Consider the following 19862-nt stretch of genomic DNA (forward strand, 5'->3'; position numbering starts at 1 on the left):
CTGCATGCGTGTTTCCACGTATGTGTAAAGCGTATGTCATAAAGAGTAAAAATATGGAATACCATTTTGTTTCTTAGTTTTGAAACCTATATGCTTTGAATACTGAACGTAAAATATTGTCCTGTTTATTGCTGAATGTTCCTGTGAAATGTACCTACACCGGAACCTAGAAGTTCGTAATATGTTATCAAATGTTTGAAAAAAAGTATTCCTCAAAATCTAACATATTTCCTCCATAAAAAATGGAGGTGCAAAATATTATGGAATACTATTAACAAGTTACAAGATTAACAAAATTGCAAAGTGAAAATGGTCTCTACTAAGAAAAGCACAAAACAAGCATTTAGTACGGTGCGGTATCTTTATTAGAAGGTGTTTTCTCAACAGTAATACTGAATCCATATGAATCGTCTTTCATGTCTTTTCTAGAAATTGTTTTAAGGCTTCTTGCGTTAACTTTTCATTCCACTGTTTTCTACGTTTATTGAAAGGTCAGGTTTTCTCTCCTGCTACTGGTGCCAACATTAGTAACGAAACAGAAAACTAGAGTATAAAGATGGAGTATTAATAAATAATAATACTAGTATTTCATAATCGTGTTACACATAACCTCAAAAAATCATAATTTAAAAACAAATCAAACATACACTGTTATAAACGTAACTTATTTCTCTTTATCATTAATATATCTAACATTTAGGAATACCAATGTATATTCAAGGAAATAACTTAGAGCCAAAATTTTCACTTTCTCGAAAACGCAATAATGATATATGTTTCAACAACTACAAACTAACACATTCCTGCGAAAGAGAATATCAGTGCATAGTAGCCTAACTTGGAAGGCTTCAACTAGAATACAAGTCTCAGATTGTATATCCCACTATTTCATATTTGTAACACTTCGTATCTCTCTCTCTGTGCGTGTGTGCGTGCGTGAGTGTTATAATAATAATAATAATAATAATAATAATAATAATAATAATAATAATAATAATCATCATCATCATAATCATAATAATAATAATAATATAATAATAATAATAATAATAATAATATTATTATTATTAATAAAATAATGTAGTAATTATATTGTAGTTTTTGTAAATCAGTCTATACCTTGTTTCGTTTTTATCGCCGAAATGAATATTTTTTCGAGGAAATTCGCGACAATTTACTGACGCAAACCAGTCACATTTGTGCCAAACTTGCATATATTTCTTGGTGCATCTGTCACATTTTGCGCTTATTGCTAATAAAAACATTAGCCCTCACGTACCACTGCATAGAATCGAACATCCATTCCTTTAGTTGAGAAGTCGTCAGCTCACTGGATGAGCTGCGGTTGGGCTAAAAAAGAAATAAATAATAGACAAAAATGAATTTATTTATTTATTTATTTATTTACTTATTCCATTGATTGATTGATTTATTTATTTATTTATTTATTTATTTACTTATTTATTTATTTATTTATTTATTTATTTATTTTGTTTTGTTTTGTTTGTTTAATAATGTAGATAGGAAAGAGTGAGAGAAAAAGAAAACTAAAGAAATATAGAAAGGGCAATTTTTTTTCATTGACAATAGTTTGATTTACTTCTTGTCTGGCAGAGACTAGACTAATTCTATAATTTTTAAAAGGAACTAGACGAGATTAAATTCTCGCATGTTTCAGAGGACAACAAAATGGAACGTAAAAGCGAAAGTAAAACAAAACTAAAAAAAAAAAAAATCAAGGCAAAGGATGATAAAAAAGAAATTCACAATGAAAGCAAACACTGAAGAACTGAAGGTAAGAAAAAGAAAGTCAAATTAAAAAACTCAATAGGAAAATAAGAAAAAAGGAAAGAAAATGGTGAGGGGAAAGAAAAAGGAAATACATCTCCATTAAAGCTTCTATCATATACTATTCGAGCAATGTTGCATACATAATTAATTGGTTATGTTTAAACAGTGTGTGTTACATGCATGACTGGTGCCGAGACAGAGAACTGTTCAAACGTAATGGACCAGCAGAATCTATTCCACGATACCATCTAGTGTGGGTGGGCGTGTACTGTGGCCACCATGCACACAACGCAGCGGGCTGTTCAAATCATCTTGACATGGGAAACTACTCTCAGCCTCTGTTAGAAATAATAATAATAATAATAATAATAATAATAATAATAATTATTATTATTATTATTTATTTATTTATTTATTTATTTATTTATTTAATCTGGCAGAGCTAAGGCCAGTAGGCCTTCTCTTCCGCTCAGCCATCCTCTAATTCTAATAGAAAACAATTGGTTACACAGTAAAATTATATATCATGGACGCAGTTGAAGATGGTACCTCTAAAAATGTAAATAATGAATCAAATCACAACATAATGACAATTCCCACAAGGTTGTTACGTTAACAGACAACAGGACTTTTAATATACTTCAACAGGAAGAACTTGCACAACATATCCTAAAACAAGATATCATGCCATGCTTTAAATATGTTCCACAGGATGTATTAAGGAATGAAATGCATAAATTGTACTTTGATAGAATTACAACAGATATAGATATATTAGATCAATGCAGAAATTCCTAACGTTGTTCATTAAATCCAAAATGATTTACTGTACATAAATAAAATACTTAAATTAATCAATAATATATTCTCCAGCATTGTTTATGACTGACTTTCAACGTTCTGGCAGTTTTTAGATTCCACGCCTGTAGAAATCAGGTGGTGTGTAATTGAAATCATCAAGCCAATTTTGAATATTAGCTACGTTATTGAAGGAGATTGCCCGTAGTTTGTTGGATATAGGTACAGCAGAAAAGAATAAAATCTCATAGAGCAAGATCAGAATAGTGTGGATGTGGAATAATCTCCGAACAGAGCTCTTGGATAAACGGTTTTGTAATGTTAGCAATATGCGCACTGGCAATGTCATACTGTAAACACACTTGATGTAGTCCGCCCGCTCGTTTTTCTTGAATTGCGGCTTCAAAGCAACTGAGTTGTTATCAATAAATCTCAGCAGCAATTATTCAATTCTTCGAAAGCAATTCATAGTAGATGAAGCTTTTTTTGTTTCATTAGCTTACGTAGATGGAAACCAAATGTTTGCACTGGAGTTGCTTTTTATTATGGTTCAGTCACTCTCTGTTCTGAATGTTCATGTAAAGGCACTATTTCTCGTCACCAGTAAACATCTGTAATAGAAATGGTCGATATTGTTGACGAGCTGAATGATGACGAACGTGCAAAGAATCACACATGATAAGACGCTGATTTTTGTTGTTTTGTTTTCGCTCAAGACATATGGTATCTGAACATTACCCAAATTTTTAATTTAGTCTGTGGAATATAAATGTTAGTGCGATGGTTGATCAGTGATAGTTCATAATATTGGCCAGTTTCCGAGTTTATTAACGAGGATCATCATCAATTAGAGTTTAAACAATCTTCATCAAAGTCGGACGATCCATATCCACATTTCAAATGCTTCTAGTCGCTTCTCTTCGCTTCGTCGTAATGTCCATGTTTCTGCTCCACACAATGCTACACTCCACACAAAGCACTTCACTAGTCTCTTCCTTAGTTCTTTCTCCAGAGGTCCGCAGAAGATGCTCCTTTTTCTATTAAAAGTTTCTTTTGCCATTGCTATTCTCCTTCTGACTTCTTGACAGCAGCTCATGTCACTGCTTATAGTACACCCAGCGGCGCCAACTTTTGGAAAACATGATCTCAAACACTTGAATTATGTAAGTTAAAATAGATCTCATAAATAATAATAATAATAATAATAATAATAATAACAATAATAATAATAATGGTGATGATGATGGTAATAATAATAATAATAATAATACGACAAATTATTGGGTGGGCTCGGGCCCCACGGGTCCACATAAGTTGGCGCCACTGAGTACACCCCAAGCATTTCAAGCGGTAAATTACTGTAATTACTTGGAATGCTCAATATCTTATCAGAATAAAAAAATATCACTGCCAAAATCATGAAATGTTTTAAAATAACTGGAATAATAAATTGTCTTAAAACATTCTCAAATCTAAAAGCAAACAAGATTAAAAATATATAACACTTTGGCAAGACCTACACTATTGTATGGATACCTGTGTTATGAAAAAAAAAAAACAATATGAATCCCGCATCATTGCAGCGGAAATGAAATTCATGAGGCGGACAACAAAATAAACATGTTAGGATCACAAAACAAACACAGAAAATATTATCGGAACTTAAAGTTGTCGAAAGAATATGTAAAGAGAGGTAACCCAACTTAATTTTTAAATATCATCCAACAGAAAAACGGAGTCAAGATCGCCCTATTAGAAGAATGGATGAACAATTAGACCCGAACAGACGAGTAGGCCTAGATCTCTGTATTACATAAAAATAAGATATTTTAATTATTTTATAAATTGAACTGTTTAAATAGATTCATGTAATACAGATAGCACAATTTTTCACGAAATAACTCTCCATACAATGTGTTCGTTTACAATAATACTTCCTAGATCCTAGACTGTTTTATGGTAGTGGTGGTGGTGGTGGTGGTGGTGGGGGGGGATGGGGTAGGGTTGGGGTAGGAGTAGGAGTAGGAGTGGGGGTGGTGGTGGTTATCAATCCCAACAAACTTACTAATAAGCAAATATGTTCAATATTGTTATTCTGTATATCGATTTTATTTTTTTCTTTTAGTTTTCCCAAACATTTCACCAATTTCTCCCCACAATCCCTACAAATGCTCTTGTATTGAAACTTCTCGCAACGATTAAAAATTCCCCAAATTTTAGATTACCAATAAAATTAGCTTGTTAATCGCAGGACAGTCCAGCCTGTGCTGACGCAAGTCTCTTGCATGCACAGAGCTTCCATTCAGAAAAAAACTTCGTGTGTGGCTCCGTTTATAATAACCGATCTGCCTCTCCATTAAGCAAAGATATCAACAAAGCTATATTCCATCTCGACATGAGCAGTTCATGAAGCAAGCATCTGGAATATAGGCCTAATCAGTGGGTAGGTTACAAGTAGAGAACGATAGGACTCTGTTCACACGAAGGTATACAAAACGTATCTACTTCCCAACCAAATTAATATGCTCTGTCTCTGGTGTTGGTCTGCTTTCACATGAGATGCTGCTATTCCATATCTCACCTTATAACTTCAAAATGTCGCATAGGCTGTTTTCCGAGTCTTATAGAAATTTAAAACTTCCAATCTTTGTAAACAACAGATTAGTAGTAGTGTCAGGCAAAATAAGAAATTTCATATTTTAAAGCATTTCTACTAGCGGTATGAGAACAAAGATTTAAACGATTCACGATGTGTGGAATTAAATTAACGTCAAAAATATTTTCATATTCCATAATATTTTGGTAAAATTTTCATACGTCATAAAGATACTTAATATACTTTTTGTATCTTGCACGAATTTTACCCTCCATTAATTTTTCTATAACTACCACTGAAATGGGCACTCCAGACGTTACAAGTAATAACGTTAACGATGAAAAGAAGTCTATTTACAACCCATGTATTCCTCACTCCAGTGAGAGATACAAAATGAGTATTAATACATGGGAAGTGAAAGGACTTCTTTTTGGCGCTAGAGGAACTTCATCTAAGTTAACCAAAACTATTCTCCTTTCTCTTAAATTTTCTAATGAGGATATTAACAAAATTTGTCTAATGGTATTGAGAGATTCATTATCCATTTTACACAATCACTTGTATAATACTATGTAATTTTTTTTACTTCATTTCATTACTCTTCAATGTATTTTCATCTCATCTTTCTCCGAAATCAAATTGTAAGTTACTTTATTTTTAAATTTATCATTGTTCCGTATTCTCTCCGCAATCATATTGTATTTTTAATTTAACCTCTGCTTTATATTCTGAATCCTAGTGGTCAGCCATAGATGTCGCCAGATGTCCCAAATTGTGGAATTTGTGTGTAGAGATATTTATCAGGAAACACGTGGCCATTTTACGAACATTCCTGTATTTTAATAGGAAACTGAAATTTCCAAATTCCCCGTTGGTCATTAAACTCCAATGAATTCGAGAATCCAAAACAAAAAAGTGGTTCCTATTCCACCTTTGCATATTATTTCAAATCCAGTGAAAATATTTTAATGTTGCCGTATTTAATTATATAGGTCTACCTGTAGGCCTAAATTGAAGTTTCAAGCGGGGTTCAACCATCAATATTGCTGTCTAACTTAATTCCTCCTCTCTTTGTAACTTCCTGGGTTTCTTATTTTACAGAACAATATTAACTGACAGAAAGTGTAAGCTTTTACCAGAAAATATAGAAAAGTCACTTGTGTTGTATTGCAACCGCTGTTGAATTCGCCCAATGTAAGAACCTTTATTCTTCGCTTCACTGTAAAAAAAATAGCTACTGTACCTAGTTCTTTACGCGAAACGAATGGTTTAATTATGCGGCTTTATTGCATTTCATTTACTAGCATAAAGTATGCATAAAACTATTAATGTACAAAAGCTATTTTAGTATTGAAATATTAATTTCCTATTTTCATATATTTTTTCAAAATAAATGTAATATTTTGACAAAATGTCCCTCATATTGTGCCCGTATCTGATTATAAGTATCCATTCTCCATCTCTTCCCTTTCCTAAACCGTTTTCTCCTCTTCTATTGCTGCTGCTGACACTTTCCATTTCATTTATTGTATTACATAGATCTTACATCAAATTTGCTACTTCGAGATGTGAATCAAGTAAAAAATATACGAAAATTTATAGTCTCTCGTAATACCTAATTATTGAGACATAGTAGGGAGTAAATTAATTCAATTTACAAGGACAAACAGTTCAGTACAAGATATGAATAGGAAGTAATTTTGTTAATTCTTTTCTAAAGTTTTTCTCTTGACTCTTCAAAGCATTAAGATATTAGAGCAATGCATTGAAGACGGTAATAGGATAATGGACTTATATTTTGTAACATTTAAGACTAACAGAGATGGAAATCTGATGTGTGTCTTGTATTAAAATTATTAATATTTTGATTAGTACGATACTAAAAGTAGGTTTACTAACATCGAACAACTTTAGGAAAACATGTATTAACACTGTAAGATCGAGATATCTAAATTTCTAAACAATAATTAGACCGTCACACAGACCGTCAGGGTTTGAGTCCTGACTAGGCCTAGAATTTTTCATTGAAAATAATGTTCGTGGTATTGGAGGACAAGGTCGTAGTTAGGGTTTTTCTCGGGTCTCTTCAGTTTCCCCATGATAGCATTAATATCATTCCGGCCTGTTGCTGTTCCATTACCTTATACATTGCATTTCTCCAATCACTAATTGACAACATGCGAAGGTAGCTGGTCTAGGGACATGAAACTTCTATGCTCAGCGAACCTTAGTACAACTTACTGGTGCAGTGAGAGAATGCTCTCAGATGGAAGTTATCATAGTAGTTATATGATTAACGTAGCATTATTGTCCGTCCGAGTTGTTATGTCGCATGATCATCGAAACGGGAGGGGGGGATTACGTCACAGTTACTTAACGGGGCCATTTCCTTTAAGTCATTTTAAACAGTTATATACTGTTACGTAGAAGTATCAATTTCGAACAGCAAATGTTTTGAGAAAATAGCTGAGTCAGTCCTGCCACAAGCCTTTACAGAGGGGCCAGCAGAAGCTGTTGGGGGAACCGAGATGCGACATAACCACTCGGACGGTAGGTGTGGTGGTGGTGGTGGTGGTGGTGGTGGTGGTGGTGGTGGTGGTGGTGGTGGTGGTGGTGGTGGTGGTGGCGGCGGCGGCGGCGGCGGCGGCGGTGGTGGTGGTGGTGGTTAGAGAGCGCATTTTTAATCCTGAAACTATGAAGTTCAGTGAACTTACGTACGCTGTAGTCCATTGAAATAATATTGAATATGCAACGTTGCTTGCAGGTAGTCTAAAGTCGGCTATACAAACAATTGCACCCTGGCTCGAAAACTGATATGAAACTACGTATTGTTAAAAAGTGAAAATGTATGTAATTATATGTATAATTTGTTTATACATAAATATGTGTAATTATGTTATAAGTATAATTTACAATATACACTCATTATTTCAAGCTGTAAAATGAGACCCTAGTATTCTTACAACATTTACAACGAAGCTGTCAAAGAATCGTTACTTTCGTTTGTTGATGTCCAATTCCTTTTTATATACCGCTACTTTCCTTATACGAGTTTTACTCAGCACCTTCCGAACTTCTTTACAAATAATGTTATTATGGAACTATGAGAGTTCATGGTCTTCAGCATATTTACGCTCGATTTGATGTTATTTAAACTGCACTGTGACTGAGAAATTTATTTATGTGTAATATAATTAACGTAGCATTTATTTATGTGTAATAAAATGTAAATAAACAATCTTTAGTGACGACTTGTACGGAAAGGGATTCTACTGTGACTAGGTCGCTCGTGTGACATCATTGCTATGAGCCTAGCCTTTGTTAATATGATTCCTGTGTTTTGGACCTAAAAATTCGCTCTAATAATAATAATAATAATAATAATAATAATGATGATGATGTATGTGTATATTTGTTTTTTTACTCGTACTTTATGCCGCAAATATGAGACTTAGCCCACATATAGGCCTATTTATACAAAGTCGCCTGTTAACAACACTGAACAACTGTGATTTCCTAGCGTTGTTTTTTTTTTTTTAATTTGGTTATCTAACGACGGTGTATCAATTACTAGATTACTTAGAATCGATGGGATTGGTGATAGCAAGATGGCATTTGGCAAGATGAGGCTGAGAATTCACCATAGATTACCTGACATTCGCCTTAAGGTTAGGAAAAACCTCTGAAAATACCCAACCAGGTAATTAGCTCAAGTGACAATCGAACCCGCGCCCGACCGCAAATCCGGATCTCGTTGGAACAAGATACCGAGGTTCTCACTTAACCAATTGAAGCAGAATTGCTGAGTACTTCCGGCGTTGGACCTCGGACTCATTTCGCCATATTATCATCTCCAGTTTCTTTCTCATATTTCGTGCTTGCTCCGATATAGAATCAGCTGTGGATCGCCACCGAACTTGGATTCCGTAGTATGTGGTCATTAGTTGCTGGTGGTAGTGCTACGTACCGTGGGATCTCCCCTGAGCTCATGGTAGCTCGTGGGACCGGAGTTCAGGGACAGCTATAATGTCTACGCGGAAAGATAAAAGGAGTCTGTATGCAGTATGAGAATTTGGAGACGGCCTCCAGGAGAATTGGTAGCATGGGGAGGGCCTTAGGGTATGAATATCATTCCATTCAGGTGGTACAATGGGCTCACTCAAGCGGTCTAGTGAGAGGGCAGTCCCTCAGTCCGAGCCCCTCCCCTGAAGGGAGACTAATAGATCATAATATGTTTAAAATTGTAAGTTATTTTGCTTTGTCTCTGGTAATATTACTTTCATTTCTTCAGAAGTATTACTTATCTGTGAGACTGTTAAAATATGTTAGGCCTACAAGTCACTTGTGCCGGTAAAGCAGCCCAGACAGTGGCGGGAAGTTAAGGCTCTCACTTTTACAGACTATCGGCATTAATGACAGCAGAGATGTCAGCCCTACGTACCGGACTTCTTTAACCTGGTTGTCTACTCATTTCTGTTAGAAGCTGAGTGAACCCGAGGGCCATAGTGCGGCCGGAAAGATGATAATTATATTCTTCTTCCTATCACGTATTAAGCCTGGTGGACTGGTCTCACTCTGTCATTTCAGCGGACGGCCCAAAGAAGGGATTATATCAATGGAGAAAATTCATGATTCCATCCGGAATCGAACCTCGACCCTTCCGGCTTTGCAGCGTTAAGCCTTAGGTGTGATGCTAGTGCGCGCCCTATTTAGGTATGGAATGAAATTTCGGGAGAGGGGCACTACGACCCAGCACTGCGACCTTTGAAGATATTTTGCGCTACCCTCAAGCTAAGCGCATTCCCAAACCCACACCGGTCGACTACATTAAGGTTCACTGTGTACCCAGTTTTCTAAGAGGCAATCTCATTCGTTCCTTGGCCAATCCCACCCTCCGTGCGTAGCCAGCCAGCGTTCGGAGAATTCTACGGAATGATGTAGATGCCTAATATGGGGAAGAGAGAGAATTCCGAAAAAAAAAAAAAAAACCAATTGCGGCCTTGTGAGCCAGAAGTGTCACTATGGATTTTTTAATAAAAACCCAGGCCTGACCGGGATTCGAACCCGCTTGCATGACCAAGGCAATAGCCATTTGATCTTTAAATAAATAGCCTGATATGATTTATATAGTATAGTGGTTTGCATTGCCGAATTTATGGGACGAAATATTTTTCGTTCGGTTTCACTTGTATACCGGCAAGGCAAGGACTTTCAGGTTTCTTATTACTATTTAACTGCATTTCCATGGAACCCAGCTTAAACAACGATAAGCTATACTAACGGGGTTATGTTTCCGGTTGGGCGGCTATTGTTGTGTTTTGAGTAACGAAGGATGGAAATGACTCGGTTCACACCTTTTGCTCAACCCCTAATGAATCGTCATCTGTTCGGAGAGATAGACAGACAGACAGACATGGGTACGACATTGCACGTGCTGACAGTTCAACAACGATTGTGCAACGATCGTCTTCCTTCCTCCAACGTGTTGCAGTTCTGTGTTTCAGTTTCACAGCAGCTCCCGTTGGCAACTGCGATTAGCACACGTTAAAAAAATCGGATATTTAATATGTTTTGTGTAAATATACACTTCGCTGCTTTAATCCAATTCGTGTCACCTCCAAAATTGAGAAGTGAATATTACACTAAAATACGAGTTTGTAAAAGACTTTCGTCGTGTTTTAATTGTTCTCTCGTGTGAATATTACAACGAAATCAAGAGCTTGGTTGACGTCTTGATATTGTGAAATGTGCTTCGAGCAAGATAAGTGACTTGTGTGACAATATAAAGTGCTGCGACATAATCAAACAAGACAAATGTTATGATTTGTCTGTATCAATTGCGGAATGGCATATTTCTTCATAATTCTCACGTATTTCCTTTTCATCAATTATATTAATGTATCTTCTGGAAGAAGGTGACACATACCTATCATAGATTTTCACTACTAGCTCTTACTTGATTTTATTAATCGGAAGATGTTATTTATTTATTTATTTATTTATTTATTTATTTATTTATTTATTTATTTATTTCCTTATTTGTTTGTTTATTTGTCTATTTGCCTGTTTGTCTGTTTATTAGTTATTTATATTTTATGTATTTATTTATTTATTTATTTATTTATTTATTTATTTATTTATTCGTTTATTTGTCTATTTGCCTATTTTTTGTTTGTTTATTTGTTTATTAGTTATTTATATTTTATTTATTTATCTATTTATTTATTTATTTATTTACGTATTCACCCATTCACTTATTCATTGTCTTCCATGGTCTCGTAGTCACCATATTTAGGCCTACCATTCGATTCTGGGTCTGCGGGTTAAAAACCGACCAGAGCTTCGGCGATAAAATTCTAACAAGACTCTCTTCCGAAAGGAAGTAAATTTATAGATTTACTGCACGTAATGAAAACCCAACCCTTGTACTGCACGAAATATTTTCTCGTCCACATCAGAATTTTGAAATAATATAGTGGATCCATTGCACGCATTGTATTCTTCACCTGACATAATTAGGAACATTAAATCCAGACGTTTGAGATGGGCGGGGCATGTAGCACGTATGGGCGAAGCCAGAAATGCATATATAGTATTAGTTGGGAAGTCGGAGGAAAAAAGACCTTTGGGGAGGCCGAGACGTAGATGGGAAGATAATGTTAAAATGGATTTGAGGGAGGTGGGATATGATGGTAGAGACTGGATTAATCTTGCTCAGGATAGGGACCAATGGCGGGCATATGTGAGGGCGGCAATGAACCTCCGGGTTCCTTAAAAGCCAGTAAGTAAGTAAGTATAGTGGATCCATACAAATGGCACAAATGTTTCTGAACTTCTCTCATCTCCCTTCTACAATCCATTAGCATACTGTACCGCAATTATTTTTTCATTTATTTATTTCACTCATTTTCAACTGTTACGTTATTATTTCATTATAATGAACATGATAAGATATTATGACGTAGGCAAATCTGTATTGTGTGTTTATTAAATAAATCTGCTGAAACTGTCTGATAGACCCTAAAATCCCGAAAATTACGTCGAGGACTGGGAAATTGCAAGAAAACTGTCCTCCAGACACTGTATTTCTGTCTAAATACACATTTGTCGTACCGCATGTTTTATATCTACTATATTTCTATTTGAACTACAGTTCTGTTTTTATGCAAGCGCTGCAGTTACTTGTAGCCGCGTTTTAACTATGTGTTCCCGCCTGCAGGAGTTGTAATTGTATGTTATGTTATGTTTGTGTTTGTGTTTATGAATTTAAACTATGTATCTATATTTCTGTATGTTCTTTAGTTGCTTGTAAGTGTGAATTAATTACGTAGGCCTACAGATATATGTTTTCTGAAAGTGGTGTAGTTACTTGTCTCAATTTAGAACCATCTCTAAATTTTCTTACAGGTAGTTTAGTTGCTTATATTCTTGTTTTAATTAGTCTATACAGGGTGTGTGAGGTATAAGTGCCATTATTTTAACTGACGATTATTCATATCATAAGGAAGAAAAAATGTCCTCACAATTTTTTTCTAATTACAATATTTAACTAATTATTGAAGTTTACAATATTAGGCGTTTGACAATGTTGCTGGATGGGGAGAAGGGACTTTACAATAGAGTCCTGCATAACCGGTTACGAAAGATAGAACAAACCGGTTGCTAAGTTACTGAACGCCTGGCGCTATAGTCAATATGCGAAGCTCTTCGGTCTCGCGGAGTAGGCCAATGTTCGATTTAACGAATGTCCGAGCCTCACTCGGGTGGACGGCTCTGGATCATGAACGGCAGATAATATTGAGCCATCTAGGAATCGTTCCAAGGACGCGATTAACATCGTGTACCTTTCAAATGATATTTCCTCCTTTCTCCTCATTAATTGAAGCATACATCATGGAACTACAATCATTAGAATTGAGAGTGCCTTTATTTTTGTTAATAACTTATCTCCCTAAAAACGATTTATTAGAGAATTAATAATACATCCGCTTAGAATAATTAAAAGACAACTACTATATTAACAACTACTCTTTCAGAGGTAGCCTATGTATTATGAGTTTAAACTATGAACATTACAATAGTGTACATATTTGCTCTTCTCTTTTGTAAATAATTGTAATTTATTTTATTCTTTTATTTGTTACACGTCAGATTTCATCTATCCATTACGCTTACAGATATCCTTTGTTGTTACCGATGTCCATTAGTTGATTTATATATTAGTTATGAAGATAAATGTACTAAAGTGTCCAATCAATTATAACCCTATTTCGAGCTAATTTAGCCTACTTATGGCTTTTAAGGAACCCGCGGGTTCATTGCTGCTCTCATATAAGCCCGCCATCGGTCCCTATACTGTGCAAGATTAATCCAGTCTCTATCATCATATCCCACCTCCCTCAAATCCATTTTAATATTATCTTCCCATCTACGTCTCGGCCTTCTCAAAGGTCTTTTTCCCTCCGGCCTCACAATTAACACACTATATGCATTTCTGGATTCGCACATACGTGCTACATGCCCTGCCCATCTCAAACGTCTGGATTTAATGTTCCTAATTATGTCAGGTGAAGAATACAATGCATGCATCTGTGTTGTGTAACTGTCTCCATTCTCCTGTAGCTTCATCCCTCTTAGCTCGAAATATTTTCCTAAGAATTTCAAGCTAACCTTTTTTTTAATCAGGAAAAGTAAATTTCCTTCAATTATTCCATTTGTATAGTTACAAAATGCCATCAGAGTTCTTGTATGGTGAAACGCGCTTGGTATTCTGTCCTCTATATCTGTGGTTCTGTCTAACCAGACGCAACCGCTTCAAGGCCGGATATCCGAACGAATATCCAACCTCGCCGGTTGATATGCAACCGGTCGAATATAAACCGGTTGTAAGCGCTGTTCTGCAGCACTCTGGTTTACAAGTACACAGTACAGCTCAAGCGGATAGAGACATGCCGGAACACAACAAATGCTCTGTTCTAATGTAGGGGCGGACCGTTGTTTACATAAAACGAACAGCAAATACAAACTTCCAATCTCATTAATAGAACCTTATGGTACATTTCCATTTTATTTAACAATATTGGCAATATTGGTCCATTTTTTCATTGTATGCCTAAAAAATAAACAACAATGGTCTACTGCACAAAATCACACGAACTTTTTTTTTAATGCAACATTTTAATCTCTCTAATCTTTTGCCACATTTTATCTACTTGCGGGTATTTGATTTTTCGTCATTCATCTAAGCGTCCCCATCTATGAGAGAAGCGCCAGAGCTGTAGTTCTTTGCACCGCCGTACGTGTTACAACCATGGAAAGATAATTAAATAGCACAGCATGGTGATAATGGAGAACCTCTGTACCTATTACAATATTAAAAGCAACTTTCATTAGCAAACACATATTATTGTAAAAAATTCATTGAAGCACTTTTGTACCTATTACAATACTAAAAGCAACTTTCATTAGCAAACACGTATTCTTAAAAAAAATCCATGGAGGACCTTTGGGGCTATTGCAATACTATAAGCAACTTTCATTAGCAAACACATATTGTTAAAAAAAAATTCCACGAAGAACCTTTAGAGCTATTACAATACTATAAGCAACTTTCATTAGCAAACACATATTGTTAAAAAAAATCCACGAAGAAATTTTGGAGCTATTACAATACACTTTAAGCAACTTTCATTAGCAAACACATATTGTTTAAAAAAATCCATAAAGAACCTTTGTACACATATTGTTGAAAAAAATCCCATGAATAACCTTTGTAGCTGTTACAGTATTAAAAGAAACTCTCATCGGCAAACACATAGGCTACTGTAAAAAAATTTCATGAAGAATCTTTGTACACATAGTGTTAAAGAATTTCATGAAGAACCTTTGTACACATATTGTTAAAAAAATTCCATGAAGAACCTTTGTATCTAGTACAATACTAAATGCAGCTTTCATTAGCAAACACATATTGTTAAAACATTCTGTGAAGAAACTTTGTACACATATTGTTAACAAATTCCATAAATAATCTTTGTAGCTACTACAATACTAAACAAATCTGTCATTAGCAAACGCACATTGTAAAAAATTCCATGAAGTAGCAGCATATTGAATATATTTTGTAGACTGTAGAATGTAGACTTTAAACTAGTTTGTTTGTTCCCCTGTTTAGCTAGCAATTCCGTGACTATACCACGTGTTCTTAATGTTAGAAATGACTCGTTCATTTACTAATAACCAGACTACGGCCCAGAGTACCGAAACGCATTAAGTTATGAACGCACGGACTACTGTGTTGTGTAGGTCGAGGGAAATGGGAGATTGAGAGTGCAGTTAGTCCTTGCCTTAACATGTAAACATTCAGTCACAGTAGGACACAAAATAAATGTTCACGTTTACAAATATAATATATAATTACAGTGCATTTCTAGTACAAAAAATAATTGCCTAACATTACATGATTCAGTTTACATTATACTGTACAAGTTTTAACAATATAAAATAATCATTTGTGTGCGAGCAGAAATGGAAAAATATACAGTAGGCCTACTTACATAATAGTACATTATGCAACGATCCTATAATAGTAGTAATTAAGACGCGCGCTCGTTTCATAATTTTCATACGAGCGTCTTAATTACCATTATAGGCAAGTTTCATACGACTTTTTATGCTCAACCATATTTCTAACTTGAAATTATTCATAAGTTTTCATGTTATGGTTATGTTAAGTGACGAACGGAACTGATCTGAATTGTGAGATGTGCGCAGACGCGAAAGTATTGATTTTTTTCCGAGGCACGAATATCATTGACCTTGATATAACCTAGAGAACATTAGTCTTGATATAACCTGGAAATTGATTTAGAATTGAAAAACGAGATGACAAATTGAATTTATTTGAATATTATTTACAATTAACGCTAATTATTATAGTAACAGAACATAACCTTCTGCGACAGTATTGGATTTCCAGCCTCCGTGACATTTCCCTAGTTGTCTTTCGATTGCATATCCGAGAATAATCGAAAACCTGAACTTTAATGAATAGGTGTACTTTAATGACATGCATTAAAGGACTGCTACCAGGCGTATAATTACTACATTTCGACATGGTCGAACATAAAATACATTTCTTCACAATTCAACGCATCGAATTACAAGGTACATCCGCAACGTATCAAAAGAAAAGTATCTCCTACTTTCACTCAAAGTAACTTTTTTCAAGAAACACTTTGAAATATTGTTGAAAGGGATGTTGGCATTTTCCAACATTATACACAAATCTCGATTAAATTTTTTTTGATGCTTTATGTCTGGATTTGCTACTGAAGACCAGTTTTGACTGTGTAATTAAATATTTTCCACGTAACTTTTGCTGTTGCACTGCGTTTGAAAGAATAAAGTTATATCTGTTTTTATACTTTTTTAACAATTTGCCAAATTCAGTGTTTTTTCCCCTTTAATAAGAAAATATTACTTTTCAAACTTCTCTATAAGTTCGTTCTGAAGGGAACGCTTGGTGCTCTTAATTTTCGACATGTTCCTCAGTAGTGTGAATTATAAAACAACGAAATTAAGACTAACACGAACATGCATGTATAAATAACCAAATAAATAAATTAAAAGAAATATAATATACTTATTTACTCACAGAATCTCAAGTACGTATGGTGAGTGCAAGGACTCACGCCAAGCAAAATGAGAAAGGCGGTAACGTAATTTCTTATGAATCCAATTCTCACAGTGCCATCCCACCCCATGGATCACGTCACGTATACTCCGTGCGTTCCAAACTTCAGTCTCGCGAATCGGTGATCCTAGACAGCAGTCTGCTAATAACTGTAAGTGCACTTGGACTTGTTTCGCACTCTCGACTTCCTACAATTCAACCTAATGTGATCTAGTCCTAACTGCTGCATATCTGTAGCCCTCTTCGTGACATATTTTCCCCTGTTTTAGAACTTTGTAGTTTTTGTTATAACCTGTTACATAACCAATATCTCTATTTGCAGAGGAGTCCACACACCTGTGGAGTAACGGTCAGCGCGTCTGGCCGCGAAACCAGGTGGCCCGGGTTCGAATCCCGGTCGGGGCAAGTTACCTGGTTGAGGTTTTTTCCGGGGTTTTCCCTCAACCCAATACGAGCAAATGCTGGGTAACTTTAGGTGCTGGACCCGGACTCATTTCACCGGCATTATCACCTTCATTTCATTCAGACGCTAAATAACCTAGATGTTGATACAGCGTCGTAAAATAACCCAATAAACTAAAAAAATAAAATATTTGCAGTGGACACTCTGCGGCACAGGAGGCGGCTTCCTCCCTGGCGGATCTTCTCAATCCTTGCAGGCGCGTGCCCACAGCATCACGGCAATACCGCCGTCTATGCCGAGACAAGAACATGCGAAGCGTTCTGATCGACGCCAGCATCTTGGCCAAGACGTATTGCCAGGACCAGTTTCGCTACGATCCCTGGAACTGCTCGGCCACGCACTATAACATAAGCTTCTTCGACGGCGGAAAAGGTTTGTGGAAATATGTGTAATGTTGTTTTATTTATTTATTTATTTATTTATTTATTTATTTATTTATTTATTTATTTATTTATTTATTTATTTATTTATTTATTTATTTATTTATTTATTTATTTATTTATTTATTTATTTATTTATTTATTTGTCTATTTGCCTGTTTGTTGTCTGTTTATCTGTTTATTAGTTATTTATATTTTGTGTATTTATTTATTTATTTATTTATGTATTTATTTATTTATTTATTTATTTATTTGCTTGCTTGCTTCTTGCTAATAATTGTAACATAAAATATATAAACAGAAAAACTTTAGTTCGCCCCTGAAAGAGTAGAACTCGTGCTCAGGGACGGATTCCTGAATTGAAATTAAGAAGTATATAATACAATTTGTCTTATGTCTACTACGCAATAGGAATATATAAATTTAAATTTACAATTTTTCAATTTTTATAAAATCCATACTTAACTTTTTAAATTTAGTACTAGAACTATTAGAATTGACAAGATTAGGATATTTAAATATACATTTGATATATATTCTTGGGCCTAAATTACTACTTTGATTGAATACTGTAGCAGTGTTGCATTTCGGTTCAAACAATCTTAAAGAATTTATAGCTACCTTTTGTTCCATAACTATGAGAATACAATTCAAAATTATTTCAATTTTTATGTAATGGAAAATCATTAGGTTTATGAAGACGTATTTTAATTATTTTCTTCTGTAATAAATAAAGTGGATTAAAATTGGATTTAAATAAGCTACCCCCATCCTATAACTCCATATATAATTAACGATTGAAATAAAGTTAAATATATTGTGCTTAATAAACTTATTGATAAGTAATTCCTCAATAAAACAAAATATTTGTTATATTTATATTATTTTAATGTGCCGAAGTACATATGATATTTCCATGCAGATATTCTGCGTCATCATACGATGAAAAAGTAATGGAACGAAGAAAAATTCTCTCCGGCGCCGGGATTTGAACCCGGGTTTTCAGCTCTACGTGCTGATGCTTTATCCACTAAGCCACACCGGATACCCACCCCGGCGTCGGACAGAATCGTCTCAGATTAAGTTCCAACTCTTAGGTTCCCTCTAGTGGCCGCCCTCTGCACTATGTCATAGATGTCTATGAACGTAGGACTGAAGTCCACACATGTACTGAGGTGCACTCGTTATGAGCGACTAGTTGGCCGGGACCCGACGGAATAAGCGCCGTCTTAAATCACGAAGTGATTTACGCATATCATATATATTATTTTAATGTACCGAAGTACATATGATATTTCCATGCAGATATTCTGCGTCATCATACGATGAAAGAGTAATGGAACGGAGAAAAATTCTCTCGAAAAGTGAAATCATAGTATATCTTAAAAACCGTACGCGACACGAAGAAAAGAGATGCATTTTCGGATTCAGCGCACACCAAACCATAAGGGTCACATTCTTTTAAGTCGGAGCAAAATTCTTGTTGTTCAGTGTAATTAAATATGTTTTCACGTATTGGAATTGTGGTAAATTAAAAAAAAATATATGTACTGAAATCTGTAACAAGCAATCAAAAATTTCTCAAATCCCGTCGCTTCATAAAAAACAAAATGATATTAACCTTTCTTGTTACATATCATATTCAATCGTCAAAAGAAAAGTCGCAAGTTACTTTCCATTGTGTGTACATGCGTTCACACTGATTGGATATCGTTGAAAGAAGCTAAAAATTAAATGGTAATTAATTATTAATACAACTCACTGTATTTCGTAATAGCGATGATTTTAAAAGTGAAAAGCATTTACTTTTTGTGTAGTTTCCATATGTATAATTGTGCAAAAAGTCACATCTATAAAATAATTTATTAACAACGCTGTAACTGCTACACTATCGCGTCTAAATTATGCCTACAATAACGGCTCTTAGAAGTTTAAAATGGTTGTAAAATGTCTTTACTTCCAGCAGTAATTGCGGGAGTAAAAAAAGTAGTAGTTAAGATCTACAAATTGTGTAACTCTGAACAAGTCCGCTTCCACTAATCTGCACCGTCCGACAGAGATAATTGTTTTCCTTCACCAACTTTCAAATAAGATCACAGTAAAAATAAGAAACTAACAAAAAGATATAGACTCTAATGT

At 34.9% G+C, this 19862-nt stretch overlaps 1 protein-coding gene across 2 annotated transcripts in view; it reads left to right on the forward strand.

The window, feature by feature from the left end:
* Positions 1–19862, forward strand: part of Wnt4 (Wnt oncogene analog 4) — a 254529-nt gene that overhangs the window by 180601 nt on the left and 54066 nt on the right. The window contains exons 1-2 of one of the 2 annotated variants that reach the window (XM_069841966.1): positions 10638–11100; positions 17480–17715. In XM_069841966.1, the coding sequence (XP_069698067.1) occupies positions 11030–11100; positions 17480–17715 (307 nt within the window). In that variant the 5' untranslated portion in view covers positions 10638–11029. Of the gene's footprint in view, positions 1–10637; positions 11101–17479; positions 17716–19862 lie in introns of those variants that run through there. The other variant, XM_069841967.1, reaches the window with a different exon arrangement.

The sequence above is a fragment of the Periplaneta americana genome, chromosome 12, assembly GCF_040183065.1.
Source record: "Periplaneta americana isolate PAMFEO1 chromosome 12, P.americana_PAMFEO1_priV1, whole genome shotgun sequence".
In the NCBI taxonomy this organism is placed as follows: Eukaryota; Metazoa; Arthropoda; class Insecta; order Blattodea; family Blattidae; genus Periplaneta; species Periplaneta americana.